The 16,866-nt window shown below is 35.3% G+C and overlaps 2 protein-coding genes across 4 annotated transcripts; both read right to left on the bottom strand.

Moving 5' to 3' along the window:
- Positions 1-1,167: 1,167 nt before the first annotated feature.
- On the bottom strand, positions 1,168-2,550 carry LOC141713964 (protein FAR1-RELATED SEQUENCE 5-like). Its single transcript, XM_074517518.1, has one exon. It carries the CDS (start codon positions 2,548-2,550, stop codon positions 1,168-1,170), a length of 1,383 nt encoding a protein of 460 aa, XP_074373619.1.
- A 2,277-nt stretch (positions 2,551-4,827) lies between these two features.
- On the bottom strand, positions 4,828-16,119 carry LOC141711925 (D-lactate dehydrogenase [cytochrome], mitochondrial). 3 transcript variants are annotated; one of them, XM_074514650.1, is made up of 18 exons: positions 15,687-16,113; positions 15,452-15,554; positions 15,263-15,363; positions 14,746-14,794; positions 14,466-14,558; positions 13,832-13,946; positions 13,066-13,126; positions 12,370-12,406; positions 12,220-12,281; positions 11,808-11,904; positions 10,274-10,348; positions 9,758-9,866; positions 8,697-8,806; positions 8,426-8,488; positions 6,678-6,757; positions 6,363-6,493; positions 5,809-5,852; positions 4,828-5,245 (listed from the first exon to the last, which is right to left on the bottom strand). In XM_074514650.1, exons 1-18 carry the CDS (start codon positions 15,938-15,940, stop codon positions 5,126-5,128), a joined length of 1,704 nt encoding a protein of 567 aa, XP_074370751.1. In that variant the 5' UTR covers positions 15,941-16,113; the 3' UTR covers positions 4,828-5,125. The 3 variants fall into 3 exon arrangements, 2 of the variants coding, with proteins under 2 accessions (XP_074370751.1, XP_074370752.1); XM_074514651.1 differs by lacking the exon at positions 6,363-6,493 and having other exon boundaries at positions 5,108-5,245; positions 15,687-16,118; XR_012571483.1 differs by lacking the exons at positions 4,828-5,245; positions 5,809-5,852 and adding an exon at positions 7,767-7,866 and having other exon boundaries at positions 6,463-6,493; positions 15,687-16,119.
- Positions 16,120-16,866: the final 747 nt, after the last annotated feature.

The following is a 16,866-nucleotide window of genomic DNA, read 5'->3' on the forward strand; positions in this document are numbered from 1 at the left end:
TTCATAACAATTTCTAATGTATAGTTCGACTTGTAAATTTTAATTTTCAATCTCAAATTTTTAGGTACACTTTCAATCTCAAATTTCATAATTTAAATCATAATACCTAATTTCATATTTTCAGTGGATTATGTATTTTTAGAAAATACATAATTGCCGCTCAAATTCAATGAAAATTATAAAATACATAGGTTCGAATGAAAATTACACGATCAATACAATCCACTGAATTTTATGAAATTTGTAGATCCTAACCAAAAATACTTAATATATTAGAAAGGCCATCGGATAACCGGTGTTGAGCAAGTCCTTGCCTAGTATCAACGAAGCATGCAATATGGTAGAGAACAAGTACACAACCTTCACGGATATGCCCTTCCGTAAGTTTCCACGGGTAAGGGTTGGAGTTGTTCCAAATGGTAATGGGAATCGTATTCGACCCGTCGTAGAGACGAAATCTTGCAAAACACGTCCCGCGTTCCCTCTCCGTCCCTCCCGTTAGGTGTGAAACCCAACCCTTCACATATTCGACGTGTATTTGGTCCATATTACAACCCTCACGAGGCCTCAAGTTTACAATATCGGCAATCCGATCACATTTAACAAGCTTACCGCCATTCCATCCGGATTTTTTCCATTTTCCATCGTGCGTGTTGTTGCCCAAATTCAAGATCGGAAGGAAGTACGGATCCGGATGAGAGTTCACCAATCTCCACGGTTCAGTACCCTCCATCCAATTGCATGCCTCGATCCAATTTTTGGCCCTATAAGCCTCCTCATCGGGTGGGTACAAGTCCGTTTCATCTTCCTCCACATGGGATGGCTCGTCATTGTCCACAAGGGGCATCAACTCGGCACGTGCATCTTCCATCTCACTAAAGGTTGGTGAGACCACATCTTCCTCATCATTGTCCTCATACCACGAGTCGCTTGGTAGGGAGTCCGAGAATGTGTTGCTAACGTGGGAAACCGAATCACAACTATGATCGGAGTTGTTGTCACCACTATACTCGCTAGTCATGTTACCTATCACAATAAAACACAATTATATGACAATAATTGGCAATTATATGACAATAAAACATAACAAAAAAGAAAGCAATGTTAAACACTTAAAATTCAAATCCATTAAAAGATTACAACATTCGGTTACAAAATGCTACACTACTAATTATATTGCGATTCTTGAACATTTTTAAGATCTTCTAGTCTAGTAGCACACTTTCTTTTATCATGGTCTTCCATTTGACAATAAGTGCACCTTCTTGAAGGCTTCTCCTTTTTACCAATCGATTCTATGAGACTTTTGAAACGAACGTCCTTCTGCCTCCATTTAGTTTGGGACATAATAGGGTCAATAATTGGTTCTTCATGAGCACTTGCATTTGGAGCATGCGAATTGCTTTCGTAAGATTTAATTCCATCAACGCTCATTCTTTCGAGAATTGGTATTTCTCGATTCATCACTCCAACGGCATAATCATATCGTTCCTTGGATGCAATGCTACTTTGACAAAAACTCATGGTTAACATTGTCATGCTATTAAATCGATCGGTTGAGGTCATCTCATGACTTTGTCCAACATCCAAATTGTAAGGCAACACACCATCAACTCTATTGGCATGTATTGTCCACCTCTGGTTTATGTAATACGGGGGAATTTCCGAAACCCGTTTCTTAGTGAAGACCGCCAATAGGTGTCTACAAGGTAGCCCCGAATGTTCAAGCATTCTACACGTACACATTCCCAAAGAGCTTGCTTTCTCGAATGCCACAAAATAAACATTTCTTCTCGTAGGCTCGGACATGGGCCTATAACAACTATAGTACGTATAAACATCCCCCATTCCCTCCCCTTCTTCACTAGCTCGCCGATCTTTTTCAACAAAGTATTTTGAAGACTCAACCAATTCATCTTGAAATCTTCTAAACATTTCCTTAGTGTAGATACAAGAAGCATGATACTCCAATGTGATATGCAATTTCATGGGACGTTTTAAATTAATAGTGACATAATCTTCTTCCTTCTCCCTCATGAATTGCCTTGCCAATGCTTTTTGGGCATTTTCAATGAATTCCTTCAAACCCGTTGTCGAACTCACATACTTATCAAAGAAAGAATTCATCCCCTCACTCCTCGATGTACTATTTTGAAACGCCGAAAATTTGTTTCTAGTATATGCATGAATCCACTTGTGCTTCAACTCATATAACCTATTTAACCATTTATGATCTTGCAAGTGATACTTTTCCACAAACGACGCCCATCTAGCTTCAAAAACACATTCGGTGAGAGATTTATAAATGCAATTGTTGAAGTCCGTCTTGAATTCCGGAAAAGCCGAATAATAATGAGCTAATTTCTCGGGGAATTTTTGACTAGTGTGCCAAGAACACAATAAATGGGTAGTATTCGGGAGTACAACCGCAATAGCGCTTGCCATGGCTTGATCTTGATCCGTGATTATAGTCAATGGAGGATTATTCCCCACACCTTCAAGCCAAGTACGAAGAATCCACTCAAAAGTCGACGTGTGTTCATCCCACATCAATGCAAACCCGAAAATTACCTATTGATAATGATGATTGACTCCGGTAAATGGGACAAATGGCGTTGCATACCTATTTGTCCGATAAGTGGTATCAAAAGCCATAACATCGCCAAAATTTTGGTAAGCCATTATACATCTCGGATCAATCCATACTAGACACTTCAAGCGATTCTCTTCATCGACTTCGGTCCTAATAAAATATTTAGAACCACTTTCTTCATTCTACCTATGCAACAAGTCCAACCCCGCTTGGGCGTCACTAATCTCAAACATTTTCTTCCTCTCGTCTCTTAACACATTCCTAACATGTTGAACATTAAAACCAACTTTGTCATTACCTCCATGAATGTTACCAATCACATTCATCACTTGACAATTACGAACCCCCGAACCATAAAGCGTTTTAATCAAACTACGGGTCGCCGTGTTGACATGTCTTTCTCGTTGTACCAAATTCATCATACTAGGGGAAACAAGACCGTGGTTGTGTACCAATTCAAGGCTAGTTACCTCCCAATGACGTTTTTTCTTTTGATAATTGACATACATCATCACCTTGCACTCGCTTTTAGGAAGAACCTCTCTACGCCATTTATTTTGACTACTCTCGGCGACGACACTTTTTCCATAAAGCCTACAAACATATAAACGACCATATATCTCGTTGTTTTTATTACGATGGCTAACTTGAATTTTAATAGCAAATCCATTTCGTAAAGCATAAGCCCTAAAAAAATGACCGGCCTCATTCACACTTTGAAAATTTTGATTCAAATATGGAACTCCCCCCCTCAACATTTTCATACAAATTTGCATCCTCTACAATTATCATCTTCATCTTCATCCTCACCCTTAACATTATCACTATCATTTTCAACCTCATTTTTATTATTTTCATCTTCAACATCAACCAAATCGTCATCTAAATTAATAAATTCCTCATTTCTATCTACAAAATCATCATCTTCAACATATACAGGGTTTTAGATTCTTCACTAGTATTTAAATCATCAATATGTAAACTATGATCAATAGTCTCTCTTTTTTCATTTTGACGTTTATGACGAAACATACGAGCAAATAATTTATCCGCCATGAAAATGTGAAATTTAAGGGAAGAAATATACCTTGAATTGACAAAACTACTTGAATTTCTTGATGAAAATGCCCCAAAATGCCTAATTTGGTCACTTGGAGAGAGTAGAATTTTTCTTGGAAATTTTGGTGTTTTTGTGGTGAAATGAGCTGCTGTTGGGATGCTGGGGATAAGGGGACAATACCCAACCGCAGAAATTTTCCGCGGTCCGTCCAGACCAACCGCTGAAAATTTCCGCGGTCCGAATGCCATCTCACCCATTAATCCCCATCCAACGGCTGCTAAACTGTTTGTCAACAAATTTTAAACAACAAACAGTTGTTAAAGACCTGTCCCCTACATAGTATAGTATAAATGTATTTCGATTTATAATATTATATAATAATATACGATAATACAAAGTGTATAATATTGTAGTATGTAATTCATGATAATACAAGTGGTCTAAATTTTAAAATTTAAGTGGTGCGAATAAAAATTATATTTTGTATATATTCTAAACACACTCACCTCACCCTATGACCGTTTCTAGATTATGAAATTTATTAGAGTTTCACAGTGTAGTTAAGGTCTAAAACGGTGGTTTCTATTATATTTACAAATATAAGAATTTCCTTGCAAAATCCTACGGGAGGCAGAGGGTAAGTATTGGATTTATCGGAGAAGACAAAAAAGTAGCAAAGACTTTGACCCGAAACAACAGCCAGGCTTGCCGATGGAAGAATGTGACCAACATATCATTCGTTACCGGTCTAATTGTATATCTTGCTGTAGTTAAACTTACGCTCTCTTTAGTCAACTGTTGCATCTCACAGATTCTACATGTGAATCAGTAATAAAAAGGATAATATGGTTTTACTTTTATGGTATGGTACAACTACATGTATTGCAAGTTCTTCCGCAGTGTATTAGAAATTCAGCCGATACACCAGAATATCTATAATGGTGGGGGGAAACCGGAGCAATAACTTGAGATCCAAAAGCATCCTTTTATAATTCAAAAGTAACCAAGAGGCAACATAAAGCTGGTTTCAGCTGGAGCTCTGTTATGTACATAACTAGAGACATAAGTTATAACTCGCGCCCAAGATATAATTAAACACATGCCTAAAACCCTATTTCTTAATTTCTCGTCATCATTATGTAGTTCAAACAATAATATCCGTCCAACCAATGAATTAGTTGGAAGCTAGTACAGTCATTTGTATTGTAAGGAAACCAGGCACAATTTTACAGATATTAAGGAAACCAAAACCTTGAGTCTTAATCAAACACATTTTACATAAGACTAGTCTACGGGATATGGGAGCAGAGGCATTAAAGGCTACAGATGAACATTTGGAAGTCAACTGACTTACTTGTAGTGGATGATTACACTTACACTCCCCTTTAAACTGTTACAACAGTTCAATATGCCCACATAAATGCATATATGTGTGGATGTATGCCGATGTAGACAGAGGTGATGTATAGTCACTAGAAACAAACATGAGGAGGAATGACCTTTCCTGGATTCATGATGTTATTGGGATCTAGTGCATCTTTAATTCTCTTCATTGTTCTTAAAGCCTCTATTCCAAGTTCTTTCTCAAGGTACTGTAAATAAGATAATGCATCAGTGAAATTGCAATAGCAGAGAAGAACAAACAATAACTCAAATACCAAATCATACCAATTTCCTATCAACTAATAAAGTTAAGCTCTTTACTGAAAAAGGTAATTTGAACTTAAATAGAAATAAGAACCTAATATTGTTATTCACATCAGCTTGATTTTTTGGTTTTTTCACAAGAAATATAGATATTGACACATCTACCTCTGGCTACTAAGGTGAGGGGTATCGACTAGGCTGCATTTGCAATTCAGGTATCTATGCAGCAATTTCTCAGGTCAAATGTGTCTTGTTTGTTTTTATTCCCTCTAATTTCTTAAATTTTTACTATCCCCAAAGGTTTGGTTTCAAAACATCAATTATAATCATCTCAGGGTGGGAGGGTGATCTCTACTGATCAACATGGAGCAATTTATTGTTTCTATGGCAATGTCAAACTAAACTATCAGTATAAACGATCTGGGTGCAGGGATTATATCTCTGTCAAAGCATTACGTAGGTACTGACTTCTTCATTATATTTTGTAATTATTATGAGAATACAATACCTTCATTTTCCCAGTACCCACACCATGTTCTCCTGTGCAAGTTCCTGATAATCACATAACAAAAAGTGAATCTATGTTGTTACTGTAATTTCCGGTTAGTACATGTAGGACATCAGCAGCTAACATAAAGTAGAAAAAAGGACATGACAACAGGGTGAAAGGCATAGAAAGGAAAGGAAGCCAATTTTGGTAGTGCTTGTTGGCCTGAAAAGGAAGTCTAAAGAAAAGGATTTACATATTTACAAGAGACATTCCTCACTGAAAGTAGAGAGGTGCACTTCCTACTCCCTATTCAGTTTTAGCCCCATTCTCAGGATGATATACTGGTCATCCATAATATGAAGCAGTTTGCTTTGCTTATCCCCCTCCTTCCGATGTTTGTATATCCCTGTCCATCCTCGACACTTTACCCAACAATGTACCACTCTTCCTTTATTGGACCCTTTACTTACCGATATATCACTCTTTCTTTTATTGAAAGTGCGTGTATTTCTCGTAAATAGGCAACCAAGAGCACATTTTTAAACCAACGCACATCCATTCAAGATTATTACCTTCCATTGACAAAGCAGTATGAACCATAAAATGATTCAGTCTTTCAGCTTCCCTTCGTTGTTCCTCTTGGATGGGGTCAAACATAATTATAGTGTGAAAGTTCCCATCACCGGCATGAGCAACAACCATACTATTTTCAAAGATCAATTGAACAGTAGACATGATTAGCATGTGACCAAGGGTTTAAATGTGAAACATACATACCAAGCAGTCATCTAGCATCTTAAATGGTGTCATGCAAAAGCATCAATGCACAATAAACCTATTAGAAATTTTTAAGTTCTAAATATATGCACCACTGCCAAAGAACATACCACATCAGTGCGGAAGCGTCCATCTCCTCTTTAGATTTTGATATTAATTCTGCTAGGTTTGACAAGGGAACACATACATCCTGTATAAAACAATACATTTGAAGTTCCGGTCATACCGCTGCCATTAATAATAATAGTAAGATAAACAATCACAATAGGTTACTCCCGAAAGAGAAATTCCATTTTTAACAAAATGGCAAGATTTAAAAAACACTTGGTCTCAAGTTTTTTCATCTTAAAGACTATTAAACAACTATAAATATATACATGGAGTCCTACTCTACTAGATATCAACTTATAATAAAAACTAGGTGAGCCTCTGGGGTGAGAAACCTAGCCCTTTTAGATTGCTTACTCTATAAGAACTACGTACGGCTTGATTTCGTAGGCACATTTTACAAAATTGAAAACCAAGAGCTCTTGCAAGTAGCCACCCATTACCATACGATCTCAGCTATCCATCAAAATCTACCACTACTCGGGCGACTTTTTGGACGAAAAACCGCCATCACGGATCTAGATTCTGGCACGAACCTCAACTTTGTTGTTACCAACTTCCTCCATCAACACTAACATATTTTTCCTATTTTTTATATTAAAAAAAAGGTAGAAGAAACCCTAGCTAGAGCTCATACTAAGAGATGATTTTTTTTCCTTTTTTGTACGTAATCATATACAAGAGGATCAAAGAGAAATAGATAAACAAATGGTTGGATGGAAAACCTCCCCCACTGATGCACAGGTCATAAAGATTAGGAGAAACTTTTAAAAAAACAGAATCCAAAAACGCTCAACTCATAAAGTATGTTATAATAATACATAATTAGTAAACTAAATACTGAACTAGATTACGAGTTAACAAATTTCTTGGAGTTATTTGTTATGAATTCTAGGTTAATGGCTTAACCCTAACAAATGTGAAAGGCCTGATTTCATACTTTTTTTGAGAAAAAAGTACTTATTTTATGAGAAAAGATTAACCAAACACGCGTATTATAGCAATACATATGCAGTCTATCCAACTAAGTGCTGTGCTTAATTTGCATAAACAAAAATCCAGGATATTACAATATAACATAAACGTTTTACTTCGTTATTCTCATTAATAAGGACCAAGATCGTAGGAAGAGCTTTAGGATAGACTTCAACTCCGTAGTAAGAATCTGAATGATATGCGATAAGCCGATAACTGAAACAAAGCAAGGTTACGATGAGTCCTCTCGTCTCTGGCCATTGAGAAGGTGACATCTATCTATACTATCTATACTATAATATAATAACCGAAATGGGGTATATTTTGGTTCAACAGTTATCCCCCTTATTTTGGTTATTAAAAATAAAATAAATAGTGTTATACACATTCTAAACTACTACATTGCTAAATTACTAGATATAGTCTCCTTATTCCGCTAAATTACGACCAAAACTTGTTCTACTAAACTGCGATCACAGCACCTTCCTACTTTCTTTATTGTTTTTAATATAAATATATAATTATTATATATTTATATAAATAGATTAAAATTAATACTAGTATATGATTAGATAAAAAATTAAAATTTTATTTTAATAATAACGGAACCCGTGCATCGCACTGGATTGAAGCTAGTATAAGTAAAAGTCCAACTATGGCTAGTGGTTACGGTTAAATAGTTAATATAGCCAGTCTAGCTTATAGTCCTGAGAATAATTTATAATACAAGAACTAGCTAAATTAAACGGATTAATGTACATCAGATAGAACTTACTGAAATCATTGCTTCACAATTAGGAGCCATTGCAAAGCAGGCCCAAAGTGCCTCTTTCCTTATCTGCGTGTGTGAAAGCGAGCACGGTAAGAAATTGGTGATGAAGAAATAAAATAGCAGCATAAAGTAGCTAATAAGCATGATATAACTATTTCGCATAAAATATCAAAGGATATGGTTTTATGTCATATACGGATCATAACAAACTGACACAAAGGTTCATGTTCAGCATTTGTGTGAGAGTAACAAAATTATAATTTGTTTAACTTACCTTCCAAAGTTCTTTTTTCGTTTCAGAATCTTCAGCAAACACAAAATCAGACCCATTGTGCTCAGATACTAATTTCTGAACTATCAAAGCCTGCTCCCGTGCATATGCTTCTGTTAACATATATATATATATATAATCAAGTAAAGCGAGGAATATATCAGCATTTAAACACACTATCTAAAGCTTGTCCGTATTATAAATTATTAATGAAGGAACAAAATCACACTATATCTACCAAAAGCATCTCCTAGATGTACTACTCACATGTGATATTTTAAAATTAATAGATTTCATTTTTTTAATTTAGAAGAAACTATGTGATGAGTATAAAACATCCTCTATATTCTGGTATATCATTTAGATGCTGTGAAGAGTAGATTTCTGATGACAAATTGAAAGAGACTACTCATGAAGATGGCTCCTAAGTTATAAACCTGATATTCAGTTATTGAAACATAAATCAGATAGTGAAAAAATCACAGAACTGGTTGGTTAGGTGGAAAAATTAAGTACACAGTTTATCTTTTAGTAATGGAGCTTGCTAACAGGTAGCCAGTTAGTTTACTGTAAATTCCTGCCAGTCGTGAATACTCATGATATTATTTCATACACAGAATTTCACTCTCACATTCAAATTTAGAGATATCAACGGCATTCCTTGTCCTCTAGACATGCAATGTATTTAAACTTTAGTCTTCTTTTGCTCCAGATCATATTTTACATAACAAGTAGGCAACAGCAATCAGTAGTTTCAGCTGACTATGTTAGTTAACTTTACTATGTTGGGCAACTTTTTTTGTCATTTAAATTGCATTAGTTCCTAATTATCTGCAACTGTTACATAAAAACGTCATTCGATCAATAACCCACTCAAAATTCACACCTAAACAATTAAAAAACAGGGGAAGAACTCATTGGAGTCAGTCTGCGGCATATCTAGAGAAAGAGTGAAAAACACACTGACTTATCTTATGATATTATGCAAGGACATAACGTTAAAAATTATGTTTAGTATTAGGGATAAACAATAATGGTGATGATGGAAGATAAATCACTCCCACCTGTGCCTACAAATTCAAACATCAAGGTCGGTACTTCGGGCAAGTTCTTGCTGTTAGCAAAATTAATAGCTTTCACCTGAACCTCATCTAACAGCTCTACCCTTGAGACCTGATGAAAAGATGAAAGAAAATGAAAAACGGGTTGGGAGACAACTTATAACTTTGCATTCCAAAGAATGGAAGTATTGGTCCCACACAGAATAAAACCAAAAAATCCTATGTTACTCGGACTCTTCATTTTACCTTCGAGTACCCGTGTCGGACACTCGACACTTGGACATGGACACCCGGACTCGGACACTTATTTTAGGCCAAAAACATGTAGATTTTTCAAAAAGTTGCCGAATCCGATACTTGGACACGTGTCCATGTCGGACACTTCTAGCCGAGTCCGAGTAACATTGAAAAAATCCATTCGAGAATAATTTACAAGTGACCTGCAACTCAAAATGTAAAAATATAGCAAAGAATCTGTACACCATATTATAATCAACAAGTAAAAATCAGATAACAGACCTGTATGCCAGACATCATAGTCGCAATAGCAACATCTGATGCATCCTTAATCGTAGGAAAGTTACACATTGCAACCTGTATGACATATTCCACAAATGTATACATGGTAAACAGAACATTATTGGGAGCAAGAAGTGCTTGACATATTTTACCAATCAAAAAAGATATTCAGCATACTGAATAATGAATACAGATAAAAGAGTTGACAATTGCAAATATTTAGATGAAGCAGTGTATCTATCTAGTGCAAGCTGTTAGACTGTTAAGATGAAGTATGGATGGCATCAGCTTCAGCTCAGCAGTGCTGTAGAAAGCTTAGGGGCCAAGTTCTTTGCTCTATTCAAATGCTGCTGCCTCATCTTGTAATAACACAGCAGACACATATATACACAATATTTAAGACACAGATTATGTCCTTCTCCATGTCATGTCACTCATTTCTCACTTCCTAAATGCAATATAGATATATACACACAGACACTATATAATTTAAGCCAAAACATTGAAAGTTTTAGTTTTTGGTCATTCTATTTAATAATATAATAATTACTAATAATTAATCAATTACCTTTTTCAACTAAAGCACCTAACCTTATTTTTCCCAATTAAAACACTTCCTTTTTTCAAAAATATCACGGGATGATTTCAATTTAGTAAAATAAAATAATAATATTATAATTACTACTAATAACTAATAACTAACCAATTACCTTTTTCAACTAAAACACATTATCTTTTCTATTTTCTCTAACAAAACCCCTCCTTTTCCAAAAATAACACGAGCAATTATATTTAATAAAATAAAATAATAATACTATACTATAAGACTAGTGCTAGAGGTACAAACATAACTCCCAATATACACATTGCATGTTTTAATTAATGAGACTCATATTAACACATGTGGGGTCCATTACATTGATTAGCAATTAACCAATCACAAACCAACACCTCACTTTTTGAGAAACTTTTGGGAATTTTTTTTGGAACCTCTAGAATTACTCATACTATAATTACTAATAATGACCCAATTACCTTTTTCAGCTAAAATACATTATCTTTTTTACATATTCTAACAAAAATACATCCTTTCCCAAAAACATCACACACACATATATATGGTGAGATGGTATTGGACCTACCATCTAAGATGACCAACTGTCCCAAAACACTAAAGTATTGCACCAAGCCAGTTAATAGATCTTATATCTCTAACAGAAAGTGACATGTGTATAAGCATAAATGATTTCAACAAATATGCAATTTTATAGCTGTACCCATCCTGGACAACCAAAATAAAGTCGGCAAAAAAAAAACTTGTATCAAGGAAGTAGCTGCCTAAGTGTGTCTCTATTACTTATACCAAAGCATTAGGGACATATTCCTCAGACCAAAAAAACTTCTTCAAACTCATTTCTTGGAAAGCTTCCCATATCCTATATCATCATACACTTAGTGAACTACTGAACTATACAGTTTGACTCTGTACATGGAATTGAACTAAATGCAACAAACAATATACCTAATTACGTACCACAGAATATTGTGGAATTTTTTGCAGACGCAGAGTAACTTCAGTTATCACCCCTAAAGTACCTTCACTTCCGATCATCAGTCGTGTCAGATCGTACCTGGGATTTGTGAAATAAAGTCAAAAGAATAAGGTTAGCTAATACTAATGCTAGAACAATTTAGTACATAGTTAAGCAGATATTAAAAATAAATGTGCAAACTACTAATGACATGCATTTCGTTGTAGGAAAAAAGGCTAAGAAGAGCCAATAAGCATCCTTCTAAAATTAGAGTTGAAAGTTGGAACTGCTATAATTTATCTTTTAAAAATCAATCTACTTTTAAATGTATGATGTCACTGCCCAAATAATTTGAGATAGCTCGAACATGTGTATATAGCTGATAAGCATATATTATTCAAGTCAGGAACCCACCCAGCAGCACTTTTCCTCGCTCGAGATCCTGTTTTGGTAATATCTCCATCTGCTAGAACAACCTGCAAATAAAGAAAGTAACACGTTAAGCACAAGATTCATTCGATAACTTTCGATAACTCTCTAGTATCATATACAGAAGTAACCAACCTTAAGATTGATGACATTATCACGCATAGTACCATACCTGCATGGTAAAAACAGTATCACAATTCACAGTACCAGAAATTTGAGTTCTATTCATATTATAACTAGTGGTTCCTAAGAAAGTTTGCATCCCTACAAAGTTGTGCAAAGAGACTATTATTAAGCTCATAAGAGCTTACAACAGAAGTTATGTCTTATAATTAAATCCACACTCTAGTTATTTTACAACTAAACCCTAGGTGAACTCATTCGAATACTTATTCAGATTAGCATTTTGGACAATTAACTTTTTTACAGTTGTTTGTGTTTGCACCTAAGTATCATGTATGTGCTAAAGACTTCGGCTTAGGAATTACCAGATATAAAGTACAAATTTTTCATTATTTTACAAGTCATTGTGATACATTATATATAGAACAAATTTGTCAAACATTTTTTACACACAAAGTACAAGGTAAATATTAGGAACTTATTCCAAGTATTTATCACTTGTATGATGAAAAGAAACCTCTTATTGCAGTAATCATGCTAAAGTATAATTATGTAAAGATGAAAAGGCCTTTACATCAGTCTGGAAAAGAGAACTGAACATAAACTAAAGCCACGTTGATATCTTCCTCTCCTACAAAAGCCTCACATTTCTGATTACTACAGGCATGTAAGAACGCTTAAACTCATCGATATAAAAACATAAACTACCTCACTGCTAAAGAACCAGAGCAACGAGTAGCACACATTCCGCCAATGGTCGCCCCAGGCCCTGTCATGCGATAATTTTCATGAAACACAAAAGCTCAGCTATAATTCGTTTAATGCGTAGGTTCAATACTTCTATACATACTTTAGCAGGTCCATTTACAGGAATTATGTATTGGGGTCCATACATATGTATGTGTATATTAGGGGACAATTTGACTAAAATCAAGTTCTTCGAATACGTGGATGCGACTATATAATGTTTATACTTGTTTATTTTTGCCAGGTTATAATGTTTATATTAAGTAAACAACCATGCAACATAAATTATGCATGTGGGAAAATCTTTAGCCATAACAGAGTACTAACTTATTTTCCTCACTCCGTCATTCTTAGATTAGTCTCAGAACGTGTCTGACCGGGATGTTCACACCTAACATTAGTATTCCAGGTGCTGGGTATCAGCAGTGTGATACAAGTATATGACCCAATTAGTCTGTAAAACATTGTACTCTAACAAATTAGTAGCTCAGGATTTCTTGAGTTACACGAAACTATTTTATGCTTATCTTGTTTACAAAGTCATCTCTGCTTCACTTAATCTGTAACCAGCATAACAAAGTAACAAACACATAGGTCCCAAAATGAAGTATACTGCAGGGATCTATAACCGCATTTGATGACTCAGGTAAACATAATCCCAGTATTAATACAAAAAAACATTACAAACATCAACATGATAGGACCAGCTAAACCGATAAAAACTAACCAGGATCAAGAGGAAAGAATAGGCCATGTGGTTCAAGATATTCATTCAGCTCCATCCATCCAATCCCAGGCTCAACAACGACATCCATATCCTCAACATGTAATGCTTTGACATGCTACAATTTCAAATTATTGCTGCAAAACAAGTAAGAAAAGGCGACGGTTTCCAAATATAGCAATGAAAATGATACAACAATTGCAAGCTGTTTTTATAACCTTGTCAGAAACACATGTGATTGCTTCGTACAATAATTAAATGAATGCATGGTATTGAAGAAAAAATGATATGATTATCCTCTAGTCATTGAGAGCAGAAGTCAGGAATCTTAAATTCTAGCCTTCTACATACACACACACTTAACACCCAAAAGGGTCGAAAGAAAAAAAGAAGGAAAGGGACTCGATCACCTCAGCACTTTATACAACATGAGAACTGTGAAGAGAAATACTATCAATGCGGAAATTTAAGAGGGAAATTTGCGGTTAAAAGAACTCGACAACCAATAATCAGAGAAGGTTGACAGGTTGAGGTGCTAGACTTGCCAGTGACTTCATTTTTCAGGCCACAAACACAATAAAATATCCAGAGTCAATCTAGTTTCGTGTTCAAGTATAAAAGGAAAGATGGCTCATACGTTCATTAATGTCATGTCGATGCAAACACCTCCATTAGGGGATAGCGTATGGCCCTCTATTGATGTAGCTCCGCCATATGGTATAATAGGTACCTGCTCAAAAACATTAAAAGGGAATACACAAGCAAGCTTAATAATTTGTCGCACAGTTTGGCACCAAGCTATGCTGGCCCAAATTGGTAAGACGAAGAATATGCTTTAGTTGGCTCCAATCAAATTGATTCTTAAATCCCAATGAAATTAGTCAAGAAATTAAAGGAATGACTGATGGCTATCATACCTTATACTTGTTACAAGATTTGACTATTTTGGAGACTTCCTCTTCTGACCTACAGACACAGATAAAATTTTGACATTTTAAAAAGATAGTACAGGAGATGCCATATCATGGGATTCCCAACAGGAAACCAACGAGAAGTAAATCCAATAGGATGAAGGATCGGAGGTATAGTTTAGAATGGAGTATTAAGACACTTATATGTTGCATTTAGAAACTCTTTCCCCTGGCTAATATATATACGAGACCACAGAAGCATGTCATGCATTGGATGGTATACTGTACTGATACTAATCAGTTGGCACCTTTAAATGCTAGTTTGTTATTTAGCAAGTAAAAAAAACCAGTGTGTTTTTAAACGAAATGATAATAAAACAACAGAGATGTTGGCTAATCGTATATATGAAAAGTACAATCAAAGTACAAAGCCGCAACAGATGCCACTGCCATACACTTAACTAACACATACAAGGTAAAGTTAAACAACTAGTATCAAAATGACATAGTGGGTGAATGTAACCTTGGATAAACAACCACATCAGGGATATTAACAGCTTTGTGAAAGCTGTTTTGAGGTTTTCCATGGAAGTCTCTTTCGTTATAATCCAATGACATATTATCCTGAAAAACACAGCAACACCAAAAAAAACTTCAAAATGAGTACAGAATAAAAACCGATAACATCGATTAGTTGGCAGCAGAAAAGTACTTGACAAATATCCTTCAATTCGAGAATAAGCTGTTGCGGCACATTCCTGTGGTGACCTTTCACCACATAATCCGTGCTGCCTTTTCCCCCATAGTTAACACCGCTACGAAACGTAATGCACAATTGCACATAAATAAATAAATAAATCATCAGGGGCAATGTCAATTACAGCAAGGAAACTAAATTTATATTAATATCAGGAAATATTTTGGATTGGTAGTTTATAATTGAATACCTTTGGGGATGTTGAGAAGAGGCATCGCATAAGGCAGGATTGTCTAGGGTTTGGAAGGCGAATGATCCAGCTGAGATAGCAATTGCTACAGGTACCAGGGAGCTTAGCCATGAAATGTCGGGCTTATGTTCGTTATATGAGCTGCTTAAACGGTTTGTTATGTGAAATTGGGGGTTTTGGCTGTGAAATAACGAGTTTCTGAGGCTAGCTTTGTTCAGTGATTTCAATGAAGAATACAAACGAGAGAAGGCCATTTCTCAATTCTTTTCGTTTTAAGATGAGAATATGTCTGTAAAGATTAATACAATAGGGAGTAACACTAACACTCGTGGCCGGGGAGGGGCGGAATTTTCAAGGAGCGTCTCGGGATTCGGGTTCATGATCCTTCAAAATTTTAAACTTCCCCTCAGATAAGCCCCCGGTAACATTTCAGCCTTATATATTTCAAATTAATTTTTTAGGTAAAATTTATGATTTTTTATTTGAAATATTAGAACAACTCCGATAAATGCGTCAAGAGCTTACCGTCTTTGATATGGAGCAACATTTTTGGTTGTCTTCCTGTTAGAACTACAGACAGGGGTGTTTATAGGTAAGACGTTTTTACGGTCCAACCCAATTATGTCGCTTTGAAATTTTTTAGCCTAACCCGTAAAATATGATATTGTAACCCAATCTTACTCATCGTGTGTCGGTTTGGATAGGTCAGACGTTTTTACGGCCCAACCCAATTATATCGTTTTGAAATTTTTTAGCCTAACCTGTGAAATATGATATTGTAACCCAACCTTACTCATTGTGTGTCGATTTGGATCGGGTTGGGTCGATTTAAACGAATTGATTCATTTTATGAAAAAAATTTTAAGAATATGTATCATCGCTCATTTTATAAATTTAAATAAACGGTAATAAGTATTACTTACGATTGTAGTACAATTATCTAAATTTGATTAACTTTGAAATTTTGTTAATGCACATTATGTCGTAAATCGTATGCACACGCACAAAATAATGTATAATTGCATATAGTATTTATATTATATTTAAAATATCGAATAAGATACTTAAGTGAAATCGGGTGGGGTGGGGTGGGGTTGGGTTGGGTTGGTCGAAAAAATCTAAATACCGTACCCAACCCATTTAATTTGGTTTGTAATTTTTTTAACTCAACTAAGTATCG

The sequence above is a fragment of the Apium graveolens genome, chromosome 3 (genome assembly GCF_009905375.1).
Source record: "Apium graveolens cultivar Ventura chromosome 3, ASM990537v1, whole genome shotgun sequence".
Classification (NCBI taxonomy): domain Eukaryota; kingdom Viridiplantae; phylum Streptophyta; class Magnoliopsida; order Apiales; family Apiaceae; genus Apium; species Apium graveolens.